Raw genomic sequence first — 17791 nt, 5'->3', positions numbered from 1 at the left:
TCTCATGAAGTAATTGGAACAGAGGCGTAACGATCCGATGGTTAGCTTACAGGTGGCATCTGACCGGTCTAGCTGGTCGTCGGGTCCATCGCCGGAATAACCGCCGGAACCTTCGATATCTTCCAGGCCATCCTGGGTGTGCTGCCTCTTTGGACGGTTCACACCCATCCGGTTCGATTTGCCGCTCGCGTACGTTGGAATCGCGTTCGGTGTCGCCACCGGAAGATTGCCGGTTCGACCGGGGGTCAGCGTTGGCTGATCAACTTCCCGATGTTCGCCCGTCAATCGTCGCTCCTGCTGGTGCTGCTCTTTCTTCTTCTTCTTGTCCTTCGGCTTGCGAGGCTTCTGGGAAGCCTTTTTCTTGCCCTTCTTTTCTGGATGCTCCTCCGGCGGCGCGGGTTCGGTGAACAGACTATCGAGGCTTCGCTTGATACGCTTCATGCTGCGCATCAGCCAGCCCTGCCCTTCTTCCCCGTCGTTGGCCGGCAGCGCGACATCGTTGGCCGATTCGTCCTCCTCCTCCTCCTCCGCTTCCTCGCCATCACCTTCGCTGTCGTCGTCGAATTCGTCCTCATCATTGACGTCGTCGTCAATGACACGAGCAAACACTTTGTCGCCCCACGGTTCGGCGGAGTCCTCGAAGTCTGTACCGACTGCCGATACTAGCGGCTGACCTCGCTCGCGGTCTGTGTCATCCAGTAGAAGCGGTTTCGCGAGTTCTAAAGCGGCCTTGGCTGTTGATCCGTCGTCCTCGAACACCAAGTCGCTGTCGTTGGTATTCTGTTAAAATAGAAAGAAGAAAAACGACATATTATCCACGTGAGAAAATAAACTGAAAGGCTATTTCGTTTCTAAACCATTGGTACCTATCGCGAAAGCAGTCGATAAAATTTACCAACCCGCTTGATTATATCGACCGATAAATTTATCTACTCGAATTGGTATCGCGAATGTATTCAACTGAGCAGTCGGTAAAATTATAACAACCCATAAAAATACCTATCGAGTAGTTTCTCCGTCTGTCAAATTACTATGGAAACCTAGAGTTTGTTTACTTGTAACAACGTTACAATTGATGCGACTTCTATCGTATCGAGAAGCATTTTAGTTCGTGAAGCATCCAAAACATTAGAATGATAAATTCATTATTCTTTTTAAATGATGCGGAGAATGAAGAGGAGATAGGCGATTGTAGAAGCATTTTGATCCGCTTGAATTATCGGATAAAACGTAAGCGTATTGGCTCAACAATCGTTGCCACTGTGTTTACATGTTCCTTTTTCAACTTCATTAACAAAAAAAAAAAAAAAAATATTAAATTTAACACTTCTTTATAAAATGCTGATTGGTAATGATCTTCTAGATATGTGACCACAGGCAAATGATCCTATTTGTAGATAATACAATACAAGCCCAATATCTTTATACTTAGAAGAAAAATGAAACAGTGGTGATCGAACGATGAAGCTGTTGGGTTTGTCTATTTACATATGACATTCTTGTACCCAATATTAATGATTTTTCTATTGATGTTTAGGGGACTCTGCTTACCCTTTAAAACCATGGATGATTAAGCAACGAATATTTCTATTTTTCTATTTCTTTCTTATACATTCGCGTACTTTTTTCTACCAAGTTTTTGACCTGCCATTATTCTAAGGTTGTCTTAGAGTGGTACAGGGCCAATAAGATTCATTTTGTACCAAAACCAAATTTCCCACAGTTTCGCCCCAAATGAAAAATACTGGGCAATCACAAAACTTTGTCTTAGGCGAAGTGGTGTAACAGTTAGAGATGTTCTTGGCAAGAGGAAGTGAACGGAAATTGCGAAAACGGTGTCTCCTTCCACGATACGGGCGCTAATGCAGGAAAAAAAACAAAATACGTGAATTTATAAGAACAGGGAACACAATGCATAACTGTACAAAAGAAAAATACTCATTTTTTTATATCGTTGAAATTCTTTGGAACCTCAAATTAATATACTTAATGAATTTTTGAAATTATAAAAGTTATACAATATTTTGGGAAACACCTTCAAGTATCTTCACTGAAAATTTCAACTCGATCCGACATCTCTATAAAATGAAAATTGGTCTGGACTTGGACAAAAAAAAATTCACCAGAAAAATACATTTTTTGATGGGCTAAAGTGGTTAAAAAATAATAAGTAGCGAAAAATTAACACAAAATAACATTTTTACATTTTTTTAAATAAATTTTTCCACGGTCAACAGCTCTTTTCAGTATATCGGATGGGTTGAGGCAGTAGTTAAATATATCGGTCGATATAAAAAAAATGTTTCGTTCGCGATGCAAATTAAAGACTTTTTTAACAACTGCTTGATTTTTTCCCCACGATTTGTACGGTAGCCATGGCAATTGTACACGCGTTTTTACGGGTTGATAAATTTGATGCGTTGCGATACCATTCCGCCATTACTGTCATTATATCGGTCGATATGTTTATCGACCGGTTGTTCAGTTGGTTCGCGATAGGTACCATTGGTTGGCTTCTTTGGAGTACCCAACTATCAATTAAATCAATAATAATTAATTAACAATCCATGAGGATTTCTTTTCGTTTTATGTAATCTTGTTGGTCTTACGTTGTACTGTAAAACGAGTGGAATCAGTACGCTGTTTTTATCATTTTAACCAAGCTTTCACGATCTTCAAGATTTTTTTTTTTTTAAATAAAAATTTGAATACCATTGTTATATTTAATCCTGTTCTAAAATCAACGATTCGAGAAATCGTTTAATCATTTAATAATTGTTTGGTTTATTAATTTTTCTATGTAAATTTTCTAGCACACAATTCTTTTCGAAATTCAATTCGTTTTAGAAATCTATGATTTCTTATGATAAAATATTTGACATGGTTTAATTTGTGCCTCCTAGTTTTTATAAAATTATTAAACCCAAGCAAAATCGATCGATTGAAACTATGAAAGGTGCCATCTTCGGCATCTTCTCCTCTTGGCGCTTCAAGTCTGGTGCAAATGCACAAACCGCTTGGTGGCCCATGCCACACCAGCTTCAAAACGTGCCCGTAGCGTAGTCCGAAAATAGCAATCAAAGGCTCCACTGACTTTCCGGTCCACCACAGGAACATTGAACGCCAACCAAGACGCAGCCCCGTGGCCAGCGTAACAAATCCCATTCGAAGCCATGCCAAAGTTGAAAGACCCTACTTTGACGGATACTTGTGCACCGGCACTTCGGTACTTTTCGCGTGCTTTTCCCGCCACCCCGCCACCGTGATTCTGCCCAATCTACCAACGCCCACAAAACCACGGAACCCTCCCCCAACCCGGCGAAAGCAAGTAAAAAGACAAGTTTAATCAAATATTCCAAGCACGCGACAGCAATTTTAACCGCTCGCATCACGACGCGCTCATTTTTCGCCCGTTTATTTGACTCGCTGCCGGTCGTGTGCTGGCTCGAAGGAAGTGAGACGAAAAAAAAAACGAAGTATTAAGGGCCCCCCCGAAAAAGGGCAACCTCAGTAATGTGAAACAAAGTGGGCGAAACGATCCACACCGGCCAGGCTGGGCAGGAGCCAGAAACAACCCCCAGAACGGAAAGCAAAGGTTGGCCAGCATTTCCCTTTCCAATCAGCGGGTTTTGTCTTCGTTTTTCCAGCTCGTTTATAAACGCGCTAGTGCCTTCGCGGTGGCGTAGGAAAGATGTTCTGATTTCCGATGATAAACAACTTCGTTCCCTTCGCTTGAAGAAGAGCTTTTCGGATCCAGTTAGTGTAAAGCCTTTATGAAAAGTGTGTTCCAGCCAAATAGGAGCTAACATTTATGAACTCTGATATTTTAGGTCATGAGTATATAGGATTGCTTTCCTTTTTAAAATCAATTGATCTACTAAAACAGGTAGAATGTTGTTTTCAGTATATCTCACTTTGTTATCAACACAAAAACAAACGTGTTAATATCCCCTGTTGCTTCACGGCTGCAGGATTTTCATTGAAAAATAAAAATAATCCGACGCCTGATGAGGGTAGACCATTTTGTAAACATGAACACGTATAAGTTCCTGTGGAGTCGACGTTCCTCCTCCCACCTGCTGCAATTGGATCCCGCGAGGGAATGGTCAACTCTCTGGCACACCACACAACGGAAGGACAAAAAGCTAGGTTCGGAAAAGTGACCGTTGATGAGTTTTTACACCACCGCGCTGTACTCCTGGATGAGTTTTCCCCATTTTATCTACTTTCTTACAGTTTTTTTTTCTGAGACTGTCCACGGAAAGGCGTGCTGTGGTCTTTTGCGGGTCATTAATGTTACTCGTCTGTGGTATTTTCTCAGTTTTTTTGCCACCCAGTCTAGTGCCTGGATGTGAACAACGCGTTAATGGAGCAATTGAGAAGTGGATCGAGCCAACAATAGGCAAGAAGATGGATACTGGAGTGAGGAACGTTATGAGGGTGTTCTTATTTTGAAGCAAAATAACCAAAGGAAAACATTATTTGTACTAGAATATTGATGGTACTTCTTCAAAGCTACAAACTACATAACAAAAATATTTTTCATATGCTTAGGATATTTTATTCTTTGTAAGTATTTTGTTATGAATGCAAATCAAGTAGATAAAACAAATTCTGTATTGTTGTTCTAACTTTTATTCATCGCTTCTACATTTGAGGAGTATGTAAGTCTTAAAAGATGTTGAAAAGGGGGAAGCAAGAAACATTTGACAGAATACACGCTTCGGGGCGGCAACACGCGACACTTATGGACTGGTTTAAGACCATTTCAAGCTCCGGACCATTAGCAGCACATAAATTAAAGCTTCTCGAAGCATAAACGGGTATCCACTTCCAAGACTAGCACAACAGCAAAACCACTGATGGCGCTAGGCGTACTTTAAATTCCATTCGAGTCCGCCAAACAATCCTCCGCGAAGCGGGATGCGACGAGACAGGAGTGGGCGCTATACAATCACAACGAGAAGCGGTAGACGAGCTCAAGAAACAGCTGTACTTTTTTACGATCTGCATTTGAGGAAGCATTACCAGTGAGATCGGTGTTGCGCAACGGTAAAAAGCATCGACATGGACACGGGGTCGGGTCAAAAGACGAACTAAGGGCGCACTAGAGAAACGTAGTACTGCACATAAGACTAGCAGCGTATATACAGTAAGGGTTAGAAAAAAGCAGCACTGTCTTTTTTGAAAACAAGCAACCAAGTTCTATCGAAAGGAGTGTCGCTACAAAGTTGTGAACAAAAAGTTACGCCAGAATTAAAGCCAATCAATCGTATTAAACATTTAACGGCGTAATCATTCCCAATCATCAATCAATTTGTGGTGCAAACGCTCGGAAAGTGTAACTCATGCCTTAATTGGCCGAGTTGAAGTGGTCAATCATTGTAAATACGGGTCTGGTCGACTTTGACTTCACTAACATATGTCTTACAGGAAGTATTTCAGCAGAATCAGCTATTGGAAACGTTTTGTCCCGCCTTTTCTCCGACTGATCCGGGTGGATTAGAATGGAATCGTTTGTGTCGTGGAACGGATCTACCGACGATCGTGGGACGATCGCCAAGCTACATCATCATTAGCATCTCGAGCATCCTCCGCAGGAAAGTCTGCAGAGAACATGCAAATTGGACTTGCAAACAGAACCTCCCCGAACTGTGGACACATTTTGCTCCGGCTCCGCCACCTCGGATAAATAAAAGCACGCGGTGCTCGAGTAAATTGACACGAGAGCGAGATTTTCCTCGCTCGAAACGAAGTTTATGATAGGGGCTCGCGTGTGCGGATATACGCCACCAGGCGCTAATGAAATCGTATGACAACAGTCGACGATGCCAAGTGGAATGATATCATCTTGTCGATTAAGTCTCTTGTCCTCCTTCGCATTATCAAACGTATCCCGCCTTTAGCCGCGAGATCCACGCACCGTAAAGCGTTGGAATCCGGTCGTTTAGTGCGGCACCGGAAGCGAGCAGTTTGTCAGTGTTGAATTGAGACAAAGTGTTCCAGAAGTGAGCATACAATCCACGGTTTCAAGGGCCTAAGGGAGGAACTCAGATCTAGCAGTTTCCATGTTTCACGTGAGTCCAATAACATTCCTGGAATGCCTGAATTGTAATGCCGCCAGGCAGAGTAGGTGCATCGAGCAGCTTGTAGACATTCGGAACCCATTACTCAAACTCCGACTGAAGAAAAATTGTGTAAAAGACAACACACCCTCGCTACCAGTTCGTTTTGGGGCAAGTAAAACATTCCCAGACACATATTTAGGACGCATCGGAGCGCTAAAAATAGATCCCTAACGATGACTGTTTCTACGCCCTAACCGGGAAACCGCGTGTGAAGATGCGACCACAGGGCTACGCACCGGAACACAGGATGCACGAGCGACCAGGAAAAACCACAGACCTCAGATGGGCCAAGTCGCCACCCGCCAGCACGGTCGGCTGCATCTAACGTGCGTGTTGACTTTTAGACCGGTTGTTCCGCTTCCAGCGGGACCTACATTTCCCCGCATCGGCCGGTACAATCGAACCTATTCATACGTATCTTCCAAACCCCTACACAGCTCCACTTCCCCAAACGCAAATGATGATGATGAAAGGTGGTAATGGTAGCTCGACACGACGTTGATTACCTCGATGCAAATGATTCGACCATTCTTCGGATCGTTTGATGTTTATGACGTCTCCCTAGACGCACCTTTACCCTCGTAGACGCGATCTAGTTCATGCTCGAAGATCCTCGGTTTACGATCAGTGGCGAGCAAGCTCGAGCTATTCACCGGTTTATGACAGAAAGGCGTATGTCTAACTCTCGTTTTAATTAGATAGTTTCAGAACGCACGCAGCTACATTTTGACAGCTGGCATTCGACCTACAGTGCCTAGGAATCGTCTTACAACGCACCACCCATGGTTTCACTTTCACGACTGCGATCGTTATGTCATTCCGATGATGTCTAGATCCCGCATTAGGGGAACAGGACGGACGCAGCAGAATGCAAAGTGCCACTTGATTTCCGTAATTTATTATCATTGACTGCTTCAGAATTGTCCACGGCTCATGATGGTAGGTCATTACACATGCAGTCACGCGCGCGCACACTCCGCTGACTCAGCATTCAAATGGGATATAATTAAGACTAAACTGGGCTGTCCAAAAGGGGTGCACAACTTAATCCTCTACCCAGACCGCCCCGGAGTCGAGCCCAAAGTACAACCCGAGGATCGCGAGGGCTCCCAAGGAAACTGTCCACCACAATGTATCATTGAGACCATCCTTACAGAATGACGTATTCGATTTCACACGCCCAACCATTTTCGCTTCTTAATGTCTATTTGTGGATAATTGAGTCGCTGATGTCATATACTGTCGCGTCCCTTGGCCGGTGGTTCATTTCGAAAGGAAACGTCTATCTGTGTTGAGTTGGCTGGACATTTTATTTCTCGTACCCAACTGTCATCCATCATCACCGTGATGTAATGATGAGTCCCAACGGCATGCCTGGGTGGTGTTTTATCGTTTTACATCATCGTGTCTATTAAGTTGTACCGTGGGTGTTTGGTTCTGCTGACCGTCGACATTCCGTAGAATATTGCTCGTAGGTTCTCGTTCTATGATCCTCTATTACTAAAGCGCGCGTTTTATGATACTTTGGTCACTTCTAGGTTGAACTTTGTGCTCAAGAAATCTCAAGTCATATTTTGCCGTAAAATCTTGTTATTGAATTCTGGTTGATGCGGGTTGGCCTTTTACAAATGGCGAACCTCTAGCGACCTCATTCAGCGTTTTATACCTTTCGATATACCAAATATCAAAACACCAGACCTATCACATTGTTTGACACCAAAGATATTAAAAATAGGATGCAGGAAAATTGGATTTTCAAAACAACATCAAAGACGGCACCAAAGTGCCTCCTGGTTTTTTTTTCTCCACAAAATATTTACACCCTACATCCCAAACCGGCCACAGTTCTAATGTACTCAAGCTATTTCCATCGCCGATCTCCAAGACCTGTTCAACCGGCTAGCTCCGTTTTGAAGGGCAACGATTTGTAAACGCAGTGTGCTCAGTGTGTTTTGGTGTCGAAATATTTATCAGTTTCCACACGAGGCGCGGAAGGGCCACGGGTCCACGCCCTTCAGTTTCATCTTCAGCTCGGAGTTTACTCGGCGAGGACCTTGAAATTCGTATTGACTCATGCTGATGAGCGATAAAGGGAGTTTGGTGTCAAGTAACAAATAGCATACCAATCAGCAGACATTTTGTAGCGGATTAATTTCTGGCCGAAATTAAATGAAAAATGGTTGAAAAGTCAAAAATGAAAAGATTCACTATCTGTTAGCAATTTATGTTGAAAATCAGATATTCAATTTCCTCTTCGTATGGTGCGATGGACATTTGCATTTGATTGAAACAAATGACAGCGATCAAAATATTCCTGCGCTCCAAAAATAACCAACGAGATTTCAAATTTCTCCCACGCCTAGTCTTAAAGAATCCAATCTCTTAAGCGTCTTTACCAACTTGGGGATGTACAAAACATTCATTTGGTTGGCCGGTGTTTAACAATCACACTTTTTCAACCATTTTATTATTGTATTGATACTAAACCGAAGCATCCTCGCAGACCGAGACTAAGAAGCCCATCGCACAACCGGCTCCCCAAAAGCCTGATTTATGATAAATGTTTTCCTAAGACGTTGATCCCCGGCGACGGACCCCAAAAGCGAAATTAAGTAAATAGCCAACATTACAAGCCCAACAACCTGTTGCGGCCACTTTCGATACACCGTAACCGGTTAGCGTGGATTGTAAATCTTGGAATAATCAATTGGAAGCCGCTCCGGTCGAGGTCTGAACCGGCTAAATTTGTCCAATTGGTGACGATCCCCGCATGATCACTTCGACCCTAGAGCTGCTGAGGATTAGAATTTTGGCTTACTTCAAAGCAGATGATTATGTCATTGCGTACGATCAGATATGGCGACTGGGCTGTTTGTGTGGCCAGTTCTTCTATCTCTCCCTCTTTCCTTAAGGATCCCCGTCAAGTGTGGAGGCTCCAGCAGATACTGGCTGTAGTACCGGTTGCCGAATGTCAAGGTTTAGCTAAAAGCGTCTGTAAACAACATCTCGTCTGGTACCGGACCGGTTTTTGCCCGGTTGGAGCTTTGGATGAGCTCTTCCAAAGGAGAGGAAGGCACGCTGGTTCGACTACAAGCCAAAGCCAGCTGATCCGACGACCACTTCGAGACCGGGTGGAGGGGGTCACTAGCACCTGAGTTCGCTTACCTTCGTGGTAAACATCGCAATCGAAATGAACGATCTCATCTTCTGCACCGCAGAAGTGTTTTGCCTGCCGTGTGCATTTTTATGGCCGCGAGGTCAGCAGAGTTTAAGTCGCTACACGCCCGCACGACGGTTGGATCCGCTACCGAGAGCCGTCAGCGCTTCCGCTAATGACACCGGCTGCGGTACCTCGACAGCGTTAATGACGGCGATGAACGCACGCTGCAAACCGGAGATGGTGCGAAAATCTTGGGGCGCGAGCGGAAGAAAAGCGCGCCCGCGTGCAAATAGCGCGAACCGGTAAATATTTGCGCCATCATAACATGTGCCCGTGTGGTGTCGCCCTGTCGTGACCGTGCTAGGCGCAGAGCTGCATGTCTTCACTCACGCTCGGACTCGTCACTAATTGGGGTCGCGAGGGCTAGAATATCCGATGTCAAATTCACAGCCAGCAGCGCACTGCTGGTGTTGACCGTTCGACTATTGATTGGTCGTAAAATTGACGGTCCGCAGAGATTATATTTACCTTCGATATGAGATGGGTGTTTCATATTGGTTTTGTTTCATCCTCTGGCGTTCTTTTCTGTACGCGATTTGCGACGAACGGCCACTTATTTTCCGAGTCTGAACGCACATCAGCTTCGATAAACACTCGAATCTTCGACGGGCGCAATATGAATGATAGATTCCTAATTAAAGTGACCAGTAAAGACGGCTGGTCCATTGAGGGCGGGGGTAATGGTGAAGCAGCAAAGATAGTGGTGATAGTGGTACGTGTGGGACCGTGGAATGTAAGTCGATTGCATCATGCCACCGAAGATGGACGTGTTTGCTTAACGCCAGGAGAGGTGTCTATTTTACGACAGGTTTTGGAGATGTTTGTTCCGATTTTGTTGGATGATAAAATCGTGACTACATCTTTGGTGCGTTTGAATGGGAGTGTTTGAATATGAATTAAGGAAGCAACGATATGTGCAAACACCGGATGCAAAGAGCTGTCTATGTGATTTTTTATGCATACATTGTGCAAACAATCAGCATTAAATGTATTAAAATATTCTGAAACAACAAATTGCTACCGAGCGTTTTGTGCAATTAAAAGATTTACAAACTCGCTTTGACGTCCAACTACAATAAGTTTGGATAAAATTCGTTTATAAAACGGATACCACGACTTGATTTCAAACTAAAAACAAATAGAACAATCTTTCAAACAAAATCATAAGAATAATATAGCCTATTCTATATTCGTGCTATACAATATTAGTTTCAATACAATATGGGGGTCATTGACAAACTGTTAACACGTTGACTGTCATGTTGCTTAGGTTTAGTTCAGTTTTGGTACAATCTTTTTTGTTAAAATTTGGTTGTACTTTTTTTCATACAGGCTGTTTTCGAAAACAAAGCCAAACAAAATAAGCCCACTTATCTGTGTTAAGGGTTTATGAGGGCAATTCTATGCTACACCCGCAATTAGGTGGTGTGACATTCAACGTGTTAATGCGTGAATAATAAGTGGTTCTAAACGAAACGATCAATTAAAATCAATCCCTGTAAAGCGATTCATATCAAAAGAAAAAGTACATATTGTAACTTAAGCACGCCGGCAGCACTTGGGGACCACAAAAAAAAAACAACCAGTTGCTGTGAGGACTGGTTTAGAATAAATTAAGTGCAATATTGTATCGAGAGTAAATCTATCCACACTTGCCACATTGTCTTATTTGCGTAATCATGGCCCAACACGCCTGGCGCACTTTATGCCACTTGCCACCGACGCGATGACGGAATTATCATTTACTTGCGCTCGGCGTTTCCGAAGTTTCCGAAGAAGGAGTTAAGAACTTGCCTTTTCTTGCCTCTATGCTCCACAAAATGAGCTGCCGAATTGGATCACAAGTTGTTTTTTTTTTCTTTACGCTACCAACTTTTTCAACTCGCACGTATTCACGCGCGGGAACTCGCTCCGCGGCAAGTCAAGTTCAAGTTGGTTGGAAATAAAAATTTATTAGCCACCCACAAGTCCACCCCCTTACATGCCGCTTGCGGTGCTGAAGTGCCAGATTTCTGCCTTGCTTCTTTGTGCCAGAAGCGTTCGACTTGCCAGATGGCGTTCTAAGGCACTATGTCTTTCCTTTTTCCTATCTCTCGATATGGCTGGAGTTGGCCGCAAATTGGCTCCAGCATTCCATTACGGCATGGGGAAGAAAACTTACCGCTTTTTTCGCTCTCAATTAGTTCGTTTTCATCTGAGACAACCCGAGTTAGATGTTGGGTCGTCGGTACCAGAAGGTGTAATAACCCAGGGTCCGTCAGAATGCCGATATAGAAGAGACCACACTAGTGATACCTGGAGGTGATAAAACTCTACCAATTTCTTCGGTGAAGACGTTTAAAACTATCGAAAATGTCTAGCGAAACCGTTTGCGCAACAGCTGAACGAGACTAGGAATTCTATCTTCAAGTCGTTCTCTTACTCTGCGCGACCCCCATTTCGAATGCTCTTCCCAGGCGAGTTGGTCGCATCGATTCGGCGTTTCTTCCATCGTAACCCGCGTGAGAAGCTCGCACGGCTCGATCGATCGTATGCATTATGCATTGTTATGGTAAAGGATGGTGATACCGAGAAATCGCTACCGTTTGGCGCGTATTCCAGGCAGCACCTCGTGAAGATGATGGTGTTTCTTCAATATATTTTTCCCGACCCCACGCCGCTTACCCATGGAAACTTCCTCCGGGACGTAGAGCCTCGGCCTGCCGCGTGCCTACAAGCAGTGAATAATGATAGCTTCACCAATCGGCCTCGCCAAACCCGGACCTCTTCATCTCGACCGTCCTTTTGGCTGCTTGATTTGCTCGGGCCCAATAGCCATTTCGACAACCGCTTGAGCACTTGCGAAAGTACCACCGACAGCCATGGACACGACGACGACGACGACATCCCAAGGAACCACCGAAATGGGGATGTAAGGAGTGAAAAATGGACCGCGCAGTGGCACACGAACGCCCACACCGAGCGAAGCCCAGGACGGCAGCGCCGTAGGAAATCTAAAATGGTAAGCTTAAGAACTTAACAAGAGAAACGTGACCAAAATTTGCAATGGCCATTTCACACCGCCACGGCTCGGCTGGTGCTCCGGTCAACGGCCACGAAGCTTTTTGGGCCCGCGAACCCTGCTCGTACAATGGAGCCGGCCGAGTCGGGCATGCTGTCATCAGGAATCTGTCAACGAGCGTGCTCGGGTGTCGATGGGGTACAAGAAATGGGTTCCCTTAAGAAAAACCAAAAGAAAAGCAACATGCCTTGCACGGGCGGTTTATTTATTCCATTTTTTTACGATTGACTCGCTTCACTAAGCGAACCGCATAACCGAAGGAACAAAAACAGGAAACGGTGGCGACAAACATCTTACTAACTCAACGGGGACAAGAAAAAAACAACGGAAGACAAGTCGAGCCCCCAATTTGGACCCAATGAATTTTGTTGTCCTATCTTTATTCACCTCTCCATCTCCGGAGGAAAGGAAGACCTTCCGGTGCAAAAATATTTCGGAAGGGCATCGTAGAACAAGAATAACAAAATTAGCCACAATGATGGTGATGATGGCGATGATGGGATGTTTGATAAGTCTCTCACGGTGGGACGTAGCCGGTTGGTGCGGTGGTAGCTTTTTACATATAAATTTACCCCGCCATTGGAACACCCAACCTAAGGATAGCCGTACGTGTTTTCATGTTCGCCGCCAACTGCATTCTAAGTATCCATCATGGCGCGCTAGAGATGGGTTGCGGCTCATTAAGTGAGATTGATGAATGAGGCTAACTGCGGCCGGAGACCAAACACCGAATAGTCAACGTTTGCGGAAGTATCAGGTGACTTTGGGGAAAAATAAGTTCTAGTGCTCGATTTATGAGGCGAACTTGATAGGGCGGGTGCTCCACTTGGTATCGTTAGTATTCCTATGACGCCAGCATTCATGTTTTCATAGGTATAGACAATGCTGAGAATAGTTCAGAATCTATCATTGAGTATATTTATTACCGCATATCGTCACCACCAATCAATGCAAATCAAAACCACATTCGTACAGCTGTTGTTCGCAAGTTAAAATCATAAACTGATGGCGACGGCGACGACGACGACTCCTCCAGGACGGACACGCAAACCTTTGGTGAACTGCAATTTACGAGCCGATTCATTCCACCACTGACGCCATCCGCGCATCAAGCGAATGAAAAACTCATTACCGTTAAACGCGACACTCGTTAAAACAGATCATAAATGTGGCATTCCCCCAAACGACTCTTGATGGTCGGCTATCAAAGAATCAAGAGCTGATGCCATCGGTCCCGGTGACCCTAATGACCACGGCGGTTGTGGTTATTTTTGAACTGCCTAGTCACACCGCTACAAGGCAAGATCAACAAGTTTTCTATTAGATCATGATCATCGGGACTAGTGGCAAATGGGCCCGAACGGTTGGTTCCAGAATCGCTCCAAGAACACGAACGCTGATGCTTTCGATCAGAATAAGAAGCTGAATAAGTTGGTTAAAGCTGAGTAAGAGAAAGGCTTCTCTGTTGCTTCTGATGCCGACGAATTGAAGTCATTTCGCAAACGATCCGCCAACTTAAAGGGTAAATGGCACAAAGAGCGTTCTCCAGCTGGATTGCGATAAATGATTACGACAGTTTTCGTGCCAAAATTCCGTGATTTAGACCTGCTCACTCTGGGAAGTAAAAAAAACAGGGAATCAGTATTTCGAATGGAAGTATGCGAAACACACGGAAGCCCTTTCCGAGTGTCACGCTTTTTAAGAGCTTTTCACATTCAGCTATAAGAAACCGATTAAAATCGCGATAAGCTCAGATTCTGCCCAAAAACTGAAACGCGAAACGAACATTCGTTTTTGAAAAGATCATATTAATTGTGGCCATTGCTTCGGACAGTTTTCGCAACGATCGTCTCAAAGGTAGCATTGCCCGGTTTTTTTGTCCATTCCTCAAGCACACCGAAATCAACGAACGAACCGAAATTTCTCGGAAAGGCGGAAAGGGGCATAAATGAATAAAGGTTAACTTCCATGATGATGTAATCAATATTCGCAGCATGCGCTAGAATATCGCGACAGCGCGCCACGCCGGGAATAAGAAAAACAAATTGATACATAACATATGGACAATCGCGGTAGAAATTGATGATTTATTGAGCCACAATTATAGCGGGCCGGCCGGCAAGCCTGCGCTGAGAAGCTCGTGCGAATTGCGCATGGGGGGGGGGGGGTAAACAACGCACACATAAAAACTAACACAACCCAATCGAATTTCAACGGATATAAAAAGGTACACAAAACTGCCCAAAAGAAAATCCCCAATCCGCAAACATGACAGACAGACGAGATAGGATTGTATATCCTGGGGTAAACGTTGCACAATATTTTGAAAAGGCCGTTACAGAACCTACGGGTTCTAAAAATAAAACATAGGCCCGCCGGTGTGCAAAACTTGGGCCGGTAAAGGTGTGGGCGGCCGGCAGCCCCGAGAGAGTGGAAGAAATTAATCTTCCACCAGAAGATTGGCGGCGATAGAGAGCAAAAACCCGTTTTCTTTGCCGGCCACTTCTCGAATCACGCGAAGACGAAAGCGAAAAAGTGAGCGAAAGCTTCAGAATCTGTGCGGCTGGAACGAACCGCGATGATGCTGGTCTCGAAGCCGGTTAGTGACGGGATTTGACGAGGACGACCATCCAACCGTCTGCGGCAAACGATCGGCAACTAGCTTAGTGTGTTTGCGTGTGTTTGGCTTTGCAGCTTAATTCTTGTTTTGACTCGAGCAGATCTAACACGAGCTTGGATGCATTCGGGAACGACTTCACCGTTGACTTCATACGACGTCGAACGACGAACACGTTTGCCAGACAGAATTTCAGGCAAACTACAAATGAGGTTCCGTATGTTATCCAGGTTTTGAAAGCGGAAATGTTTCATCCATTTTAATGTGATCGCAACGATTATTATCACTGCCATTTAAAAGAATGCATAAGATGGTGTTGGGATTGACGAAAATGGAACACGTAAGCCATTATTTGTAAAACAAAAGCCTTCATTATGCCAACTGGTAAGCTAATTCCAATATAAAAACAGCCTATAACCATAAATGGTGGCAAATTAAGGTCGAACAGCTTAATAAACAGCAAAGTTGCATTAAGTCGAGCATACCATGGAACCTCATTCCATGCCCGTTTCCTTTCGTGGTTCGTTTGTTCTGTGTGTTCGTTTGTGCTTTTGATAAAAATGCCATCAAATATCTAACATATAGCCCATGCGGCACAGCTTATTAGCGAGTTAAAAGTGTATTCTCAAGCACAAACCGGCGAACGAGCTCGCGACGGTGTCGTAATGCAAAAACCGGTTCTGCAACCCGTAAGTGCCGGCCAGCCTCGGTAAACCATCATCCACGCCCACGCGCCCCGAAACACGGCGAACTACAGCTTCCCTCTGCGTGCCATAATGGTCCGTGCTCCCCATGACCGCGGTGCCCTTTGGCTGGCCTCCCCGGGAAATGACGAAAGCAAGAAGTCTGCAAAACATATCTTTTTGCAGTGGCTTGCCGAGAAGAAGTGGCCGACACGGGATGACACAGATATTAAGAAGAGTGATTGAGGATGCTTATGAATTTGTGAGGCAAGAACCGGCCACCGTTCCACTCCGTCTCTGTCGCTTGTCTGTCGTTACGGCCCCCAGTTGAAGAAGGGAAAAGCCTGCGGACGAACAAAACGTCGAGAAAAAGCATTCTACTTTGTGGTCGGTCATATCGTCCTCGCAGACGCTGCAGCCAAGATGGAACGAATGCATTTCGCGAACGTACCTTCGCTCGAGAGCAACAAACTAACAGTCGGTGCCGATTTTTGGCTCTATTCAATTGGCAATGAAAAAAATGATTGAAAATGAAATGATCAAACGTTTTATTTTGAATTCTTAAGGCAAGGTTTTTCCATTTTGATGATGGATATAAAAACAAATATAATAAAACAACAATTAGCTTTAATACTACTGTTACTAATTGACTGTCAAACTAGGACTAGGGATAACTATTTTTTTCGTGTCTACGACCGTCTTCTGTGAGGAATTTTATTGTATTATTCAAAACAAAGTAAATAGAAACCACTTGAAATTTTGTTATTCAAAAAGAATGAAGTTTTTTAGCGAATATTCTTGTGTAATAAATTGAAATATAATTTCAAGATTAACTACTAGCTAAACCATAGCTTCCGTTGAAAAACTTGGCAAGAAGCTTGCTTCATGTTTGTGACTGCCTGTTTGTAGTAAGCCACGGCAAGTAACGCTCACATCGTAAATTTGCCTCGTAGGTGCAGATATTTGTTGTCGTTTGTCGTTATGCGGAGCCGCGAAAAGAAGTCGACTCGAGAAGTGCATTAAAGTGCATACAAGCACATTGTCAGTCCACTTCTTTCTCCTGCCTTTTTTTACCAGATTTATTTCCTCGTACACTCTTCAGACTCAAGTAAAACCGCGAGCCTTCCGGACCGCATTAGCTGACAAGCCTTTCCAGCGTTTGCATAGGCTGATCTCTACCCGCGTGGTCTTGTTCCCCAACCGACCAACAGACGACGGTGGCTACTCAGACGACAACCAGCGGGCCCCAAAAGAGGGGCGCACAACTAATGAATCGTACGATGGGATGCGTGCCCTTTATTTTGCGAACTTCTGCACGCCCCGCATGCACCACTCCCTTTACTCTGCCCTCTGTTTTCCCCCCGGCCATGGCTCCGTTCAAGGCCAGAGACTCGAGGCGGAGCCCGACTCACTCGACGACCACTTCAAACCCGCAAGAAGCGAACACCTCGCGTCCGGATAAACCCGCTGATTAAACATATTCTTCGTCGTTTTCCGCCAGCCCAGGCGGGGTCGGGCCATCGACGATCGCGCCATTCATGTTTCATGTTGCCGCGCACCGAACCGAACACGATAGCCGTACGCGGGAATGGCCGCTTGGTTTGGGCTCCAAAAGCTGCCTCGTCCGCAGGAAGCGGACTGGTTGGCCTGCGGGAGGGACGCCATTTCAAACAAAACGTGCCCGTACCGTGTCGGACAACAGTGTTGCATGCAGTCGACCGCGAGCGCAAATGTGTTCACCAGAAGGAGCACAACCATTGCCAAACGTCGATGCAACAAACATGGAAAAAGAAAAACAAACGAAAAGTTTCATTAAGAAAATTCATAAATTCAAAGCGTGCGATGCTGTGCTAAGCACGGAATGACATCACGCCGTTGTGTGCATGATTGTTTGCACAAACTGTCTTATTATTTTGACTTTGTTGTCCGATCGACAGCAATTGTAAAAGACAAAAAACATTCTAAATAAAACGCAAACAGGCCGCACCGTCTTCAAATATCATTTTCACGCGCGATTAGACAGCTAAGCCGTGGATCACTGTTTGGCTTAGGAGTACCGGGAAGATATCATTACAGGCAAAC

The 17791-nt window shown here is 44.7% G+C and overlaps 1 protein-coding gene across 1 annotated transcript in view; it reads right to left on the bottom strand.

Moving 5' to 3' along the window:
* Positions 1-17791, bottom strand: part of LOC131289753 (basement membrane-specific heparan sulfate proteoglycan core protein) — a 101444-nt gene that overhangs the window by 67809 nt on the left and 15844 nt on the right. The window contains exon 2 of the mRNA XM_058319062.1: positions 51-780. Coding sequence (XP_058175045.1) covers positions 51-780 — 730 coding nt within the window. The remainder of the gene's footprint in view (positions 1-50; positions 781-17791) is intronic.

Source organism: Anopheles ziemanni, chromosome 3, assembly GCF_943734765.1.
Source record: "Anopheles ziemanni chromosome 3, idAnoZiCoDA_A2_x.2, whole genome shotgun sequence".
Classification (NCBI taxonomy): Eukaryota; Metazoa; Arthropoda; class Insecta; order Diptera; family Culicidae; genus Anopheles; species Anopheles ziemanni.
This window is presented reverse-complemented; position numbering and strand designations above follow the sequence as displayed.